Genomic DNA, 18,098 nt, shown 5'->3' with positions numbered 1-18,098 from the left:
GCTTAATGACTTGAGTAGGTACAACAGCAGGAGGCCACGGGGAAGACCCAGGAAACGTTGGGAAGACCAAGTCTCCCGGCTGACCTGGGAACGCCTCGGGATCCCCTGGGAGGAGCTGGACCAAGTAGCCGGGGAGAGGGGAAGTCTGGGTAATCTGCTTAGGCTGCTGCCCCCGCAACCCCACCTCGGATAAGCTGAAGAAGATGGATGGGACAACAACACTACGGCAATTGTCATAAAATCTTTAATGGAGGTGATATGCAAAAAAACAAAACAATAACCCTTTGGAAAGCTACTAAGTTATTCCTACTGAGCAGTGATTTCTAAATGAAAAATGCCATTCCTGACTTGCTGCACGATTGATACTTTCATTTGAAGTGGAAATAATCACAGGGTTAGTTGAACTGGAACTACAGTACACAACTAAGAGAGATGGAGTGCAGTTAAATATGTGGGTTGTGTCATTATGAAAATATGTTTCTTATAGAGCAGAAATGTGTTCGGGATACATGTATTACAATTAAAAAAATACTGTGAGGACAATAACTGTCATCAGGCACTCTTTTTTGTTTTACTAAGACTGTACATTTGTGCATTCCCTTAACAAGGTTATTGCCCAATTTGTGACATTGTCAAAACAAACAAAAAGAAAAAGCATATGCACCTCGGGTTGTGTTGGGGGAGGGGGGGAGGAGCCTGTCTTCTATTTGGACAGCAATGCAAAGAAGTTGAAGGCAAGAAGAACGCAGAAATCCCACGGTGGACCTTGGAAGGACCTTAGTTCAGCTGTGGTGTTGGTGGGCGTGGACCACTTCCATCGCTGATCATCAATAGTGTTTTTCCCTGTGAAGTTGGCTCTCTGTCTCAGGCGTATGTATCCTTTTTGCCGGAAGCTCATGACGTTCCGTGGTTTCAATCTGGGCGCGCGCTGGGTCTGCTGCCGCCAACCTTCTTATGCCGGCAGGCTCAGTTTCTTGCCTTTCAACACTGAGGAAGACACGTTTGTTAGCATGTGTGGCTCACATCCTTGCAAAGAAATACAATAGAATAGAATAGAAAGTACTTTATTGATCCCTGGGGGAAATTCAGCACCACAGTTTGCTCACAATAAATAAACCCTTAGGTATTTTTTACATGTGAATATTATAAATACACTCAATTATTCAGCATTATTCACATGTGAATAATATAAATACTGTCTATTATACAGCATTATTCACATGTGAATAACAAATACAGTCTATTATACAGCATTATTCACATGTGAATAATATAAATACAGTCTATTATACAGCATTATTCACATGTGAATAACAAATACAGTCTATTATACAGCATTATTCATATGTAAATAATATAAATACAGTCTATTATACAGCATTATTCATATGTGAATAATATAAATACAGTCTATTATACAGCATTATTCAGAGGTGAATAACAAATAGTCTATTATACAGCATTATTCATATGTGAATAATATAAATACAGTCTATTATACAGCATTATTCACATGTGAATAATATTAATACAGTATATTATACAGCATTATTCACATGTGAATAACATAAATACAGTCTATTATACAGCATTATTCACATGTGAATAACATAAATACAGTCTATTTTACAGCATTATTCACATGTGAATAACAAATACAGTATTATACAGCATTATTCACATGTAAATAATATAAATACAGTCTATTATACAGCATTATTCACATGTGAATAATATTAATACAGTATATTGTACAGCATTATTCACATGTGAATAATATAAATACAGTGTATTATACAGCATTATTCACATGTGAATAATATTAATACAGTATATTGTACAGCATTATTCACATGTGAATAATATAAATACAGTCTATTGTACAGCATTATTCACATGTGAATAATATAAATACAGTCTATTATACAGCATTATTCACATGTGAATATAAATACAGTCTATTATACAGCATTATTCACATGTGAATAACATAAATACAGTCTATTATACAGCATTATTCACATGTGATAAGCACACATGGGAACGCTAGGAGTAAAACTGTAGGCAAGTGACAAGAAATAAGTTGCGATGTTAACGAAATAGAGGCATTTCACTGAAATGTCACAAAATAATTGGAGGAAAAATACGTAAAAAAGTGGCATTTTTTAACAACAATGTCCTAAAACCGCAAGAAAAAAGTTGCATGGTACAAGAAAAAAATCATAAAATTACAAAAAAAATGTTATAGCAACCTAATCAAAAAATACAAACATTTTCTCTTACGTTATGAAAAAATTGGCATTGTTAAAAAACACTAAACGACATATAAAAAAACTATTTTACGAATAAAGTTGTGTAACAGTTTTTTTATTGTATGAGAAAAAAGTTTGGTAAGAACAAAGATAGTACTGTGAGAACTGTATCCTTTTATGTCGCATTATTACAAGAAAATCAAAAAATTAAACTTTTTTTTATAGCCACCGAGTAAGAAAATAAGAAAATGTTCTCTTACTTTATGAAAAAAAATGGCATTGCTAAAAAACACTAAACAAATAATAAATAAATAAAAACTTTTGCGAATAACGTTGCGTTATTGTTTTTATTGAATGAGAAAGAAGTTGAGTAAGAACAAAGATAGTACTGTGAGAACTGCATCCTTTTATGTCGCATTATTACAAGAAAGTCATAAAATATATATTTTTTTTTTATAGCAACCTAGTAAGAAAATAAAGACATTTTCTCTCACGTTACGAAAAAAAAATGGCATTGCTAAAAAACACTAAATGAATAATACATTTAAAAAAACTATTTTACGAATAACGTTGCGTAACAGTTTTTTTTATTGTATGAGAAAAAAGTTGGGCAAGAACAAAGATAGCACTGAGAGAACTGTATCCTTTTATGTCGCATTATTACAAGAACAAAGACATAAAACAAAAAAATATATACAAAATAATTGTTCACTGTCACGTGGATGTACTAAGTACTAAAATTATGGGGGGGGGGAATGTATGTTACGATAAACAAGCTGCATCGATACAACAACAGGGGCGGTTTAGCTCCAAGTTTCAATGGTAGAGTGGCCGTGCCAGCAACTTGAGGGTTCCAGGTTCGAGCCCCGCTTCCGCCATCCTAGTCACTGCCGTTGTGTCCTTGGGCAAGACACTTTACCCACCTGCTCCCAGTGCCACCCACACTGCTTTAAATGTCACTTACATATTGGCTTTTACTAAGTAAAGTGCTTTGAGTCACTAGAGAAAAGTGCTATATAAATGTAAATTGTAAAATACTTTTTTTTTTAATGTTATAAAAAAGTTTAATTGTTAAAATATGTTAAAATCTTGTAATAGAACAACTTTATTTTAGTAAAACTGCCCACTTTTTTCTGGTATCATCACATTTTTTTAGTGAAGTTAATTATATTTATATAGCGCTTTTCTCTAGTGACCCAAAGCCCTTTTACATAGTGAAAGCCAATATGTAAGTTCCATTTAAAGCAGTGTGGGTGGCACTGGGAGCAGGTAGGTAAAGTGTCTTGCCCAAGGACACAACGGCAGTGACTAGGGCCAGCGGGGATCGAACCTGGAACCTGGAACGTAATAATATTCTGTATTGATATTTTACTTTTTACTTTTTTTTTTTAATACATTCTTACATACTGTACATTTGTAAAAACATGATTTTTTTTAATGATAAAAATATAAGACGACATATAAAAACTATTTTAAGTCCTTATTGTTATTATTGTGCTTAAAAACATCACCAGAGTGTCTCCTAGTGGTGTTATGACACATTCTTTGCGCACATTTGTTCTAAATGTCAGAATTGTGACGTGTGACTCAGCTAATTCCTCTTTGGCGTCATTGGACTGAAGAAGCATGATGGTCTGCAGTAAAGAATTGGACATAGTAATTATATTCCTCAATTACTGCCTCTTCAACACAACATTGGCCTTGTGCGTGTGAGGTTAGCGGCTTTGCAGAGACGCTGATAGTAACACAAGCTCATGTGTTCTTCTATGGAACAGATGACCCAAGAAGGCCGACCTGATGGCGGCTTCAATAAGTGACGGCTGAACTTCGTACAGACGGATGACGTACGGTCTACAACAGACCTGGGCATTCTGCGGCCCGCGGGCCACATCCGGCCCTTTGTGCGTCCCTGTCCGGCCCGCGTGAGGCCAATCATAAATGACAAAATACATTTTAAAAAGTATCTATGTCGAGTGTGCAATACAACGGTGCTGCTTTTGTTTTGAAAAGCGTTATTTGTATTACTTCCGTGTGGACGTATGCTCGTGCGCGATTGTGAGTGAATGTGAACAGCAGCAATCACAAATGACAAAATAAATTTAAAAAAACATCTATGTTGTGCGTGCATTACAGCTGTGCTGCTTTTATTTTGAAAAGTGTTATTTATGGGCGTATGTCTGTGTGTAACCTGTGAGTGAAGGTGCACAGCGACAAGTGATGCCCGGTTATCCCCGAGACGCTAAAAAGAGAAAAGTTGATGAGGAATGGCGTGTTTTCAACAAGACATGGACTGCCAAGTATTTCTTTACAGAAATTAAAGGTAATGCTGTGTGCTTAATGTGTGGTACACAGGTTGCTGTGTTTAAAGAATGTCATTTGAATCTCCACTACACGACGAAGCACGAGGAAAAATACCGGAATGTGTCTGATTGAATTTTTTTTACCTTGAAAATAATTTTTTACCTTAAAAATCATTTTTTACCTTGAAAAAAAAATGTTACCTTGAAAAAAAATTTTTACCTTAAAAATCATTTTTTACCTTGAAAATCATTTTTTACATTGAAAATCATTTTTTACATTGAAAAAAAATTTTTACCTTGAAAATCATTTTTTACCTTGAAAATCATTTTTTACCTTGAAAATCATTTTTTACATTGAAAAAAAATTTTTACCTTGAAAAATTATTTTTTACCTTGAAAATCATTTTTTACCTTGAAAATCATTTTTTACATTGAAAAAAAATGTTCCCTTGTAAAAAAAATTTTACCTTGAAAATTTTTTTTACCTAGAAAATCATTTTTTACCTTGAAAATCATTTTTAACCTTGAAAATTTTTTTTACCTTGAAACATTTTTTTTACCTTGAAAATCATTTTTTACCTTGAAAATCATTTTTTACATTGAAAAAAAAATTTTACCTTGAAAAATTCTTTTTTACCTTGAAAATCATTTTTTACCTTGAAAATCATTTTTTTACATTGAAAAAAAAATGTTCCCTTGTAAAAAAAATTTTACCTTGAAAATTTTATTTACCTAGAAAATAATTTTTTACCTTGAAAATCATTTTTAACTTTGAAAAAAATGTTCCCTTGTAAAAAAATTTTTACCTTGAAAATTTTTTTTACCTAGAAAATCATTTTTTACCTTGAAAATCATTTTTAACCTTGAAAATTTTTTTTACCTTGAAACATTTTTTTTTACCTTGAAAATCATTTTTTACCTTGAAAATCATTTTTTACCTTGAAAAATTTTTTTTACCTTGAAAATCATTTTTTACCTGGAAAATCATTTTTAACTTTTTGCCAAATTTCACACCCCCAGAGATGCAGCCGTCAGGACAAGTTTCGTCATTTCTCACAAAATCGCCAGAAAAAGTAAGGCGTTTTCTGACGGAGAGTTTATTAAGGAGTGCTTATTGGACTCTGTTGCGCTGATATGCCCGGAGAAGAGGGGCGCATTTGACAACGTGTCACTCTCCCGACGCACTGTAACGAGGCGGGTTGAGACCATCGCTGGAAACTTGGAGCTTCAGCTGAAGAACAGAACGGCCGACTTTGACTGTTTTTCGCTGGCTTTGGATGAGAGCTGCAATGTACGTAACACCGCCCAGCTGCTCATCTTCTTACGTGGGATAACTGCAGACTTTCAAATCACGGAGAAGCTGGCAGCCATGCAGTCAATTAAAGAGACAACCACAGGTAATGACTTGTTCACATAGGTAAATGCGTGTTTGGACATGTTAGGACTGAAATGGGACAAGCTGGCAGATGTGACAACAGATGCTTGTCCAAATCTGACGGGGGAAAATGTTGGACTTTTAAAGAGGATGCAGGATAAAGTGACAGAAATGGACATTTTTGCATTGTATTATACATTAGGAATTGTTGTGTAAGACAGTGTTAAAAATAAAACCATCAAAAGCAATCTGCTTTTGTATAAAGTTAAGTTAGGTTAAATGAAATTATTATTATTATTATTATTTATCTTACGGTATATCAAAAATAATTTGAGCAAAATTTCGTTGAAATATTGTTGGTGTGGCCCTCCAGCAGTGCTGGTAAAAATTAATTGCCCACCCCTGGTCTATAATGTTGGCGTGAACCCACCTTTGGTGACGTAAAGGTAGAAGAAGTCGCAGTAGAGGATGGTCTGGACCGCGCCGGCGACGACGGCGATCATGTCGAAGAAGCCCTCGAAGTAGAAGCGCCAGATCCAGTTGAAGAGGTAGAGCGCCCGGTACAGGCCCAGACTGAACAGGTAGTGGGTGGTGATGGTCTCCGCCTCGCCCGTTTTGCTGATCATGAAGAGCTGAGGGAGGATGGCCACCGACTCCAGGTAGATGGAGAAGGTCCACAGGATCTAAAGGTGAGACGGTTAACACACATTTTACTCAAGGAATCCAAAGTTATAGCACATTATATAGCACACGATCCAAAGCACACCACATCAAGTGTCAACCACCTATCATTGGACGGACCATTCAGCCATACCACAGCTACATATAAATATGAGATAAGTACCAATGATAGTCACACACACTAAGTGTGGCGAAATAATTCTCTGCATTTGACCCATCACCCTTGATCACCCCCTGGGAGGTGAGGGGAGCAGTGGGCAGCACCGGTGGCCGCGCCCGGGAATCATTTTTGGTGATTTAACCCCCAATTCCAACCCTTGATGCTGAGTGCCAAGCAGGGAGGTAATGGCTCCCATTTTTATAGTCTTTGGTATGACTCGGCCGGGGTTTCAACTCACGACCTACCCATCTCAGGGCGGACACTCTAACCACTAAGCCACTGAGTAGGTTTTTATTGATGCAGTACATGGCTTTATTTCTGTCAAAATAGAAAAAGAAAGAAAGCACTTAAAATGGATTCATATTATTTCCAAGCTTTCACGGGCCATTCAAAATGATGTGGCGGGCCAGATCTGGCACCCGGGCCCTGAGTTTGACACCTGTGCTCTAACCACTAGGTCACTGAGTAGGTAACGTATCTGTATATTTCAATATACAGTACAGGCCAAAAGTTTGGACACGCCGCCTCTTTATTGGCAGAGCTTCTCACCCTATCTCTAAGGGAGAGACCCACCACCCGGCGGAGGAAACTCATTTGGGCCGCTTGTACCCGTGATCTTGTCCTTTCGGTCATAACCCAAAGCTCATGACCATAGGTGAGGATGGGAACGTAGATCGACCGGTAAATTGAGAGCTTTGCCTTCCGGCTCAGCTCCTTCTTCACCACAACGGATCGATACAGCGTCCGCATTACTGAAGACGCCGCTTGTCGATCTCACCATCCACTCTTCCCTCACTCGTGTTTTGTATTCTAGTTTCTTCAAAATAGCCACCCTTTGCTCTGATTACTGCTTCGCACACTCTTGGCATTCTCTCCATGAGCTTCAAGCACACCTGTGAAGTGGAAACCATTTCAGGTGACTACCTCTTTAAGATCATGGAGAGAATGCCAAGAGTGTGCGAAAAAGTAATCAAATCAGAGCAAAGGGTGGCTATTTTGAAGGAACTAGCATATAAAACATGTTTTATATGCTAGTTTCTTCAAAATAGCCACCCTTTGCTCTGATTAATGCTATTTTTTACTAATATCTACTAATTTTTTCAGAATGCCAAGAGTGTGCGAAAAAGTAATCAGAGCAAAGGGTGGCCATTTTGAAGAAACTAGCATACAAAACATGTTTTATATGCTAGTTTCTTCAAAATAGCCACCCTTTGCTCTGATTAATGCTATTTTCTACTAATATTTACTAATATCTACTAATATTTTCAGAATGCCAAGAGTGTGCGAAAAAGTAATCAGAGCAAAGGGTGGCCATTTTGAAGAAACTAGCATACAAAACATGTTTTATGTGCTAGTTTCTTCAAAATAGCCACCCGTTGCTCTGATTACTGCTTTGCACACTCTTGGCATTCTCTCCATGAGCTTCAAGCACATCTGTGAAGTGACAGCCATTTCGGGTGACTACCTCTCGAAGCTCATGGAGAGAATGTCAAGAGTATGCGAATAAGTAATCAGAGCAAAGGGTGGCTATTTTGAAGAAACTAGCATATAAAACATGACTATGACTACTTGAAAATTGATTAAAATAGCTTGGTTGGTAGAGTGGACGTGCCGGCAACTTGAGGGTTCCAGGTTCGATCCCCCACGATCCCCGCTCCCGCCATCCTAGTCTCTGCCGTTGTGTCCTTGGGCAAGACACTTTACCCACCTGCTACCAGTGCCACCCACACTGCTTTAAATGTCACTTAGATATTGGCTTTCACTATATCAAATCAGAGCAAAGAGTGGCTATTTTGAAGAAACTAGCATATAAAACATGTTTTATATGCTAGTTTCTTCAGAACAGAAACTAGCATATAAAACATGTTTTATATGCTAGTTTCTTCAAAATAGCCACCCTTTGCTCAGATTACTGCTTTGCAGACTCTTGGCATTCTCTCCATGAGCTTCAAGCACACCTGTGAAGTGAAAGCCATTTCGGGTGATTACCTCTTGAAGCTCATGGTGAGAATGCCAAGAGTGTGCAAAGCAGTAATCAGAGCAAAGGGTGGCTATTTTGAAGAAACTAGAATATAAAACATGTTTTCAGTTATTTCACCTTTTTTTGTTAAGTACATACGGTAACTCCTCATGTGTTCATTCATAGTTTTGATGTGACAATCTACAACGTAAATAGTCATGGAAATAAAGAAAACACATTGAATGAGGAGAAGGTGTGTCCAAACTGTAGATCATCCTATTACAAAAAAAGGAAAATAATATAGAAAAACATACAAAATATACAGTAAATAAAAAAATCTAGTGAATTGAATTAAATGACTAATTAATTTTTGAAAGAAATCAAAGTGGTGATATTTAAACAAATACCCTGAGGATTACCACGTTGCATTGTGCACCAAACTGTGCCTGCCAAGCTCCACACGCACCAAACTTTTACTAAGTTGTGGGTCAAAACCCCCAAAAAACAGTCGGAGCAAAAGCACCTCAAGCGGGGAGAAGTCGTGGTTGATGAGGACGGACAGACCCCCGACGGGGACGACCAGGAACTCCACCCTGAAGCTGTCGTGATTTCCGTCGTAAGTGGCGCGGAACTTGGCGTAGATCAGGTAGACCGTGGCGTACGCACAGCCGATGTAGATCACCTGAAGAACAAGGTGTGCAGAAATGTGAACAAAGAATGGCCAAAAGTGCGGCACTCGTCTTTTTCGGCCTTCTGCAAACTCCCATTCATGAGTGACTTGATTATTAAGGAGACCTACTCACTAACACTTTAGAGTTAGGCTCCACCATCAGAATGTGTACTTAAACTTATAAAGATCACATGGATATTATTCAGTGAGTTGATTCACCAAAACTAACCTGTTATACAGGAGGAAAAAGCACACAGGACGTTTCAATTGTTCACAGACTGGTCGCGCTCATCAGAATGACAAGACACTTCCGGTCTGCGGGTGATAGCATTCAATTGGGAAGAAACGCCCTACTGCCCCCTACTGACCAATGTGAATACTGATAAATGTGGAATGACAGCTCCAAAAACGAATTCAAACCACAAAATAAAATAAATAAATCAACACAAAAATGTGACACATTATGGGTGGGTCACATATGCATGTACAGTAGATGGTAGTATTGTCCTGTTTAAAAGTGTCACAACATTGCTATTTACGGCAGACGAACTGCTTTACGGCAGACGAAAACTTGACTGCTGTTGTTGTGTGTTGTTACCGCGCTCGGAGGACGTTAATGAAACTGCCTAACAATAAATCCACATAAGAAACCAAGAACTCGCCCTCCATCATTAGCTGTTTATATTGTGGGAAAGCGGACGTGTGAACAGGCTGTCAACACGTCACTCAGGTCCGCATGGAGCTGGAGGGGGCGTGGTCTCCAGCTCCGCCTGAATTTCGGGAGATTTTCAGGAGAAAATTTGTCCCGGGAGGTTTTCGGGAGAGGCGCTGAATTTCGGGAGTCTCCCGGAAAATCCGGGAGGGTTGGCAAGTATGATATTACACTAGTTTAGCTGTAGCCCAAAGCTAAGATCTCTGATAGCATATCATTATAAACATTGGCATCTTTCATTTACAGGATGTCAAAGTAGTCCCCTCTCTCCCACATTCTTCCATTGTGTTTGTAAGTTAGCAGACTCCTGGTGTAAGTCAGTCTCACCTTCATGCATGTGTTGTAGAACGAGATAAAGGAGGTCAGCAGGTCCAGGTAGCGTGTGGTGAACACAATCGCAAACAGGATTTGACTCTTTCCAGAGATACCTTGAAAGAATCGCAAGACAAGGTCAGCTGGTTGGTGCGGCACCGAAACATCTCTGCCTTGGTGAACAGCGCCACCTTCTGGGAATGGTAATGCATACTTACACAGAATCCTTTCTAGCAGCTGGCAGTAGCTTAGTTCAAATGATGATAGAACAACAAGGATCAAGGGACATGTTAAAAATATTTGGCAAAACCTAGTTGTGGTCAGACATATTCTACATGACAGCAATGATGTGCTGTTTTTAAGGACGCACTGCACAAGTAAACTCAAAGATCCTCTACACTAGGGCCAGAGCACTCTGCTGTTCTTAAGGATGTACTGCACAAGTAAACTCAAAGTTCCTCTATACTAGGGCCAGAGCACTCTGCTGTTCTTAAGGATGTACTACACAAGTAAACTCAAATATCCTCTATACTAGGGCCAGAGCACTCTGCTGTTCTTAAGGATGTACTGCACAAGTAAACTCAAAGATCCTCTATACTAGGGCCAGAGCACTCTGCTGTTTTTAAGGATGTACTACACAAGTAAACTCAAATATCCTCTATACTAGGGCCAGAGCCCTCTGCTGTTTTTAAGGACGCACTGCACAAGTAAACTCAAAGTTCCTCTATTCTATACTAGGGCCAGAGCACTCTGCTGTTCTTAAGGATGTACTGCACAAGTAAACTCAAAGTTCCTCTATACTAGGGCCAGAGCACTCTGTTGTTCTTAAGGATGTACTGCACAAGTAAACTCAAAGATCCTCTATACTAGGGCCAGAGCACTCTGCTGTTCTTAAGGATGTACTACACAAGTAAACTCAAATATCCTCTATACTAGGGCCAGAGCCCTCTGCTGTTTTTAAGGACGCACTGCACAAGTAAACTCAAAGTTCCTCTATACTAGGGCCAGAGCACTCTGCTGTTCTTAAGGATGTACTGCACAAGTAAACTCAAAGATCCTCTATACTAGGGCCAGAGCACTCTGCTGTTCTTAAGGATGTACTGCACAAGTAAACTCAAAGATCCTCTATACTAGGGCCAGAGCACTCTGCTGTTTTTAATGATGCACTGCACAAGTAAACTCAAAGATCCTCTATACTAGGGCCAGAGCACTCTGCTGTTCTTAAGGATGTACTGCACAAGTAAACTCAAAGATCCTCTATACTAGGGCCAGAGCACTCTGTTGTTCTTAAGGATGTACTGCACAAGTAAACTCAAAGATCCTCTATACTAGGGCCAGAGCACTCTGTTGTTCTTAAGGATGTACTGCACAAGTAAACTCAAAGATCCTCTATACTAGGGCCAGAACACTCTGCTGTTTTTAATGATGCACTGCACAAGTAAACTCAAAGATCCTCTATACTAGGGCCAGAGCACTATGCTGTTTTTAAGGATGTACTGCAGAATCAGTAAGGATTTATAGGACAGGAGAACTTAGTTTTTGCCACACATTCATTTATTTATTTGTGACATTTAAAAAACAAAAATGTTGTTTGTGGTTGTTAACATGTTTGTGTGGCTTTCCTAGTTTTTTCCTTTTTCATGCAAATTCTACAATTGCCTTACAACTAACCACCACAAACAGACTGCAGTATTGTGGCAAACACTGATTCTGCTGTTTTTAGGGATGGAGTCTACTGCAAACACACCTTCTAGAACCTGTGTCAAAGTCAAGGACCATGAATGAATGATCTATGATGATATTTGATTAGTATTAGAGTACAGTGTTGGTGCTAGGAAATTTCAAAATGGGGTCCCAGGGACTTCATCAAGATATAAGAATGGGGTCCCACTGTTTTGTAAGCGTTTTGAAAATTGATTGATAGATTGAAACTTGTATTAGTAGATTGCACAGTACAGTACATATTCCGTACAATTGACCACTAAATGGTAACACCTCGATACGTTTTTTCAACTTGTTTGAGTCGGGGTCCACGTTAATCAATTCATGGTGCAGATGATCAAACAAATGATAAATGTATGCATTATCCTGTTATGTCTCACATTCTATATTGTGTTTTTGGATCATAAACGTTACGTCATTCATTAAAAAAAAAAAATACAAAAGAAAACAATTTTTATGCATGTAATTTTATTCAGTTATAAACATTCATTCACTTTCTTCTTTCCTTCATGGATCTAAACTTTACCACTGCCGGTAGTTTTTTCTATATTTGCATTGTAATATTTTCAGAATGTGTTTGTTCTATTTTTGGCCAAAGAAAACCATCTGAAGTTGTCTTTATTTTGTACTTTTAATGCCATTGTTTTAATAGTCCGGCCCGCGTGTGCACACATTTTCCTCCATGCGGCCCCTCAGCTAAAATGACTTGTTCTATAACAAGGTCCCCAAACACGTTTGCACCATGGATCTTTTTAATGTAGGCATTATTTTTATGGACCAGCCTTCCCCATGTGATGGATAAATACAGCAAACATAAGTGCATGAAAAATACAACACTGAATTTTTTGCAATGCAGTTGGAAATTAACCTGTGGCTACAATCTGACACTTTAAAATGTTATAATGTTAACATTTGACAACCAAACAATTACACAAGGCGAATCAGTAAAGAATCTGGGTATTATCTTCGACCCAACTCTCTCGTTTGAATCACACATTAAGAGTGTTACTAAAACGGCCTTCTTTCATCTCCGTAATATTGCTAAAATTCGTTCTATTTTATCCACTAGCGACGCTGAGATCATTATTCATGCGTTCGTTACGTCTCGTCTCGACTACTGTAACGTATTATTTTCGGGTCTCCCTATGTCTAGCATTAAAAGATTACAGTTGGTACAAAATGCGGCTGCTAGACTTTTGACAAGAACAAGAAAGTTTGATCATATTATGCCTATACTGGCTCACCTGCACTGGCTTCCTGTGCACTTAAGAAGTGACTTTAAGGTTTTACTACTTACGTATAAAATACTACACGGTCTAGCTCGGTCCTATCTTGTCGATTGCATTGTACCATATGTCCCGGCAAGAAATCTGCGTTCAAAGAACTCCGGATTATCAGTGATTCCCAGAGCCCAAAAAAAGTCTGCGGGCTATAGAGCGTTTTCTATTGGGGCTCCAGTACTATGGAATGCCCTCCCGGTAACAATTAGAGATGCTACCTCAGTAGAAGCATTTAAGTCCCATCTTAAAACTCATTTGTATACTCTAGCCTTTAAATAGCCCCCCTGTTAGACCAGTTGATCTGCCGTTTCTTTTCTTTTCTCCTCTGCTCCCCTTTTCCTTGAGGGGGGGGGGCACAGGTCCGGTGGCCATGGATGAAGTGCTGGCTGTCCAGAGTCGGGACCCGGGGTGGACCGCTCGCCTGTGCATCGGCTGGGAACATCTCTGCGCTGCTGACCCGTCTCCGCTCGGGATGGTGTCCTGCTGGCCCCACTATGGACTGGACTCTTACTATTATGTTGGATCCACTATGGACTGGACTCTCACAATATTATGTCAGACCCACTCGACATCCATTGCTTTCGGTCTCCCCTAGAGGGGGGGGGTTACCCACATATGCGGTCCTCTCCAAGGTTTCTCATAGTCATTCACATCGACGTCCCACTGGGGTGAGTTTTTCCTTGCCCGTATGTGGGCTTTGTACCGAGGATGTCGTTGTGGCTTGTGCAGCCCTTTGAGACACTTGTGATTTAGGGCTATATAAATAAAGATTGATTGATTGATTGATTATACAGTATGTTCATTAATGTGTATTGTCCCATTTAACAAAGAGATAACAAATGGTGACTTCCTATCAGGAGTTGTATTAAACGCCTATGTGTCTATCAGGACAGGCAAAGGTTAAGAATATAGTCGCTTATTAATTATTTGAAGTCTCTATGTGGCCTGGTAACAAATAAATATTATACTATTTTAAAGAATGTATTACTGTGCTGTTTTTAAGTGAATCAATTTAAGTGGACCCCGACTTAAACAAGTGTAAAAACTTATTGGGGTGTTACCATTTAGTGGTTGATTGTACGGAATATGTACTTCACTGTGCAATCTACTGATAAAAGTTTCAATCAATCAAAGCATTGCACTGCAAAAACACTAGTCAAAGATCGTCTGCATTGGCACTTTGTTTATTTGTAATATTATTTATAGCAGGTGTCGGAGGCAGATATTTACATATATCCGAATTTTAGTGTTACTTATTTTCTTTCATAGTCATATTTGAAAACAGCTCGTGTTTTCCATTTATTCTCTTTCTGTTTCTCTGCAAGTAAACTGTGTGTGTTAACCTTGAATTCTTTGGAATGTGTTTTGACTAGCATGTGTTTTGACTAGAGAGAGGAGAGAGGGTTTTGGGGTCGGGAAGACGCGATAGAATGTTCTATGCTGGACTGGTCTCAAATGTATATCTGCAAAGCTTTGCCAATATATTACAAAATACCTATTCTGTCTCTGGTGGTTTTTCAACTCAGCTTTAAGTGTCGTAAAGAGCTTGGGAGCGACTTGTGACTTGAATTCCCTGGGAGGAACAACTGGTCCAAAACGCAACACAGGACAGGAGCACTCTAATGCTTTTAAGGATGTATTGTTCTGCAAAAACACTAGTCAAAGATCATCTGCATTAGCAGATGGGCACTTTGTTTATTTGTCATATTCTTTATAGCAGGATAGGACACTAGTGAATTTAAGGATGTATTGCACTGCAAAAACACCAGTCAAAGATCGTCTGTATTAGCAGATGGGCACTTTGTTTATTTATCATATTATTTTCTTCTATAAAGCTTTTGACTGCACATTAATATTATAGTAAAAGTTGCTACGTTTGACATTAATTTCGACAATGACGGCAATAATCCCCGTTCCTGATATGAATGTTGTTAAATGATGTTTGCCAATGACGGTAATAATCGCCATTTCTCGTATTTATGTTGGAAGATTGTCGACTATTGTGCAGCTAATAGAGATGCGCGGTTTGCGGATTATCCGCGGATCGGGCGGATGAAATTTAAAAAAATAAGATTTTATCCGCTCGCGGGTCGGGCGGATTAATTAGATTTTTTTTTTTTTTGCGGGTGGCAGTTAAACCAATTGGGAAATATATATACATAGTTAAATGTTGTTACCCACATACGAAAAAAGAGCAGGCACCTGCAGCATATGCCACAACAGAAGAAAAAAAAAGAAAAGAGATGGACACTTTTACGGAGCGGAGAAGGGACGCCTCGCCGGGGTCCGGGACCGAGGCCCCTTCCCCTGAGAGGGCCCCACCGGGAGCCGTAGCTGAGGCGATCCGCGAGAAGGGTTCGACGCACGTCCAGGGTCACCACCGCGCCCACCGCACCGACACCCCGCCTCGTCCGCTTTCGCCGCGGCCGGCGTCACGCGCAGCAGGTAAGCAGCTTACCTGCCCGCCACCCCCGTGGCCGGGGGCTCGTAACATGGGTCACTCCGCGCGCTCCGCCCGCGCAGCTTACCTGCTTGCCACCCCTGTTGCCGGGGGCGCGTAACAGGGGTCACTCCGCGCGCAGTGCGCTCACGAAAGGGGTGGGGCTCACCCTGGTTGATATAGAGAGCAGGACGGTGGCCATGGAAGTCGGAACCCGCTAAGGAGTGTGTAACAACCCACCTGCCGAATCAACTAGTCCTGAAAATGGATGGCGCTGGAGCGTGGGCCCATACCTGGCCGTCGCCGGCAGCGAGACGCGCTTGGAGGTGCGCTCAGCGCGGCTCCCATATGATTGCGCACTGGTGTGCGTCTGGGTCGTGACAGCGTGGCACGCGCAAGTCTGTGCTGCGTTGGATCAGTCTCCTTTCTTTAACAGGCAAAAGCTTTATAACCTCACCATACCTGCCAACTTTTAAATCAGAAAAACCTAGTAGCCAGGGTCCAAGGGCCGCAGGCCCCGGTAGGTCCAGGACAAAGTCCTGGTGGAGGGTTCAGGGCTTCGCCCCCCGACGCAAAATGATTATTAGCATTCAGACAGGTTAAAATGTTGCTAAAACCATCACTTTTCTATCAGTCACAGTGACTTTTCAAAACAAAAATATTACAGCAAAAATCATATGGGTTGATTGACATGTTTATTCTGTAAGCTAACTTCAATAGTTTGAAATTATTTTGACAGTTAATGCCAGTTATCCTGTCAACCTTTCACAAGACTTCAATTTGTTAATTGAAAGTATAAATAGTATAAACACTTTTAACAGTATGTCGTGCTGTGAAATACAGCCGACAGGATTGCGCACCAAACACGAAGCAAGGCCATGGTGCAGGAGAACAAAGGACTTCTTTCATTTAAGGTTTGTGATAAACCATCAAACTCATTCGTTAAAAGGACTCTATAGTAATATAAAGCGAATTTTTCTGGACATTATCATGCAAGAAAAGTTTATTTTTGGGATCGCGATCACCGCGTAATGATTTTTAAAGGTTGCATTACATTATTAACTGTCCCATGTGATCAGCCAGTGCGATTGGAAGTCCATGCTCAATTATTGCCTCCCTAAATAAAACTTCGGCGTTTATCACATCCAAAGAATCTGTTTGGGCGACGAAAAACGTTGAAAGTTTTCCACTTGTATCGCTAGCAACGGCATTAGACTTGTGTTTTTTTGTCCCAACGTGGTCTTTTACATCGCTAATTCCTCCGTGTCCGATCGAAAACTCTTGTCTGCACAAGGTGCAATTCGCCTAGTTTTCACCCTTTTTTTTTTTTTTTTAATTAATATTAGATATATAACAACGGGCGGATGGCGGGCGGGTGCAGTTCTGATCAAACGTTACATCGGGTGGATGGCGGATGGTTGACGACTTTCTGACGCGGTTGCGGATGAAATAAATTGCCTATCCGCGCATCTCTAGCAGCTAACTAGCTAGCATGTTAGCTACTTCCGTAGCGCCTTCCGGACGCCACGTCAGAGGCCAGACAGCAACAATCGAACACCGAGCGATCGATACTTGGTGATGTGTGGATTGTGCGGAAAAGATTGCAATGCAAGAAGGACTGAAATGCGTGTTTATAATTTACACAAAATGACAAATAACACGACTAGTAGTCATTTTACAGTTTGAATGTAGTAGTCACGCTCCAATAGTTGGTTAGCAAACTCAAACACTCCAAAGCTAATCAATTATATAGCAAACACACACACACAGTTAGCTCAAGTGTATATCACTTATTATTTATTATAATTATTATTATTATTATTATACACTTCCCTGTGCTGGTCCTATTAATGAATGGGGAGCTAGCTTAGCTAGCAGTCCAGTAATATAAGGCATGAGTCAGTTAAGTTCACAGTACACAAAGAACATGCTAGAATGTAGCCAGTAATGTACGAAAAGAGTTAAGAGTAAAGCAAGAATATGCAGGAAGTGTTGCTCCCACTCACCTGCACACGACCTGCTTCTCCAGATCTTCAGCAGCAAGATGATGATTGCCGCCAAGTGCGAGAGATCTCCAGTCAGTCGGAAGACGTTCATGGCTGCACCACGCAGATACTCTTTCCTGCTCCTATTGTCTACTTTCCAAATGGATGTTCCGCCTGTGTTTGCGAGCAAAAGGGGAGCTGCAGGGTCTTCTTCTGGGGCTTGGAAATATGGCGAGAACGCAGGTCGAC

The 18,098-nt window shown here is 39.9% G+C and overlaps 1 protein-coding gene across 1 annotated transcript; it reads right to left on the bottom strand.

The window, feature by feature from the left end:
• Positions 1 to 230: 230 nt before the first annotated feature.
• On the bottom strand, positions 231 to 18,098 carry LOC140679723 (ER lumen protein-retaining receptor 2). Its single transcript, XM_072915744.1, has 5 exons — positions 17,871 to 18,098; positions 10,438 to 10,538; positions 9,252 to 9,410; positions 6,358 to 6,610; positions 231 to 987 (listed from the first exon to the last, which is right to left on the bottom strand). Exons 1-5 carry the CDS (start codon positions 17,959 to 17,961, stop codon positions 953 to 955), a joined length of 639 nt encoding a protein of 212 aa, XP_072771845.1. The 5' UTR covers positions 17,962 to 18,098; the 3' UTR covers positions 231 to 952.

The sequence above is a fragment of the Nerophis lumbriciformis genome, linkage group LG22 (genome assembly GCF_033978685.3).
Source record: "Nerophis lumbriciformis linkage group LG22, RoL_Nlum_v2.1, whole genome shotgun sequence".
Lineage (NCBI taxonomy): Eukaryota > Metazoa > Chordata > Actinopteri > Syngnathiformes > Syngnathidae > Nerophis > Nerophis lumbriciformis.
The sequence above is the reverse complement of the archived record's forward strand: the minus strand, read 5'-3'. Positions and strand labels throughout refer to the sequence as shown.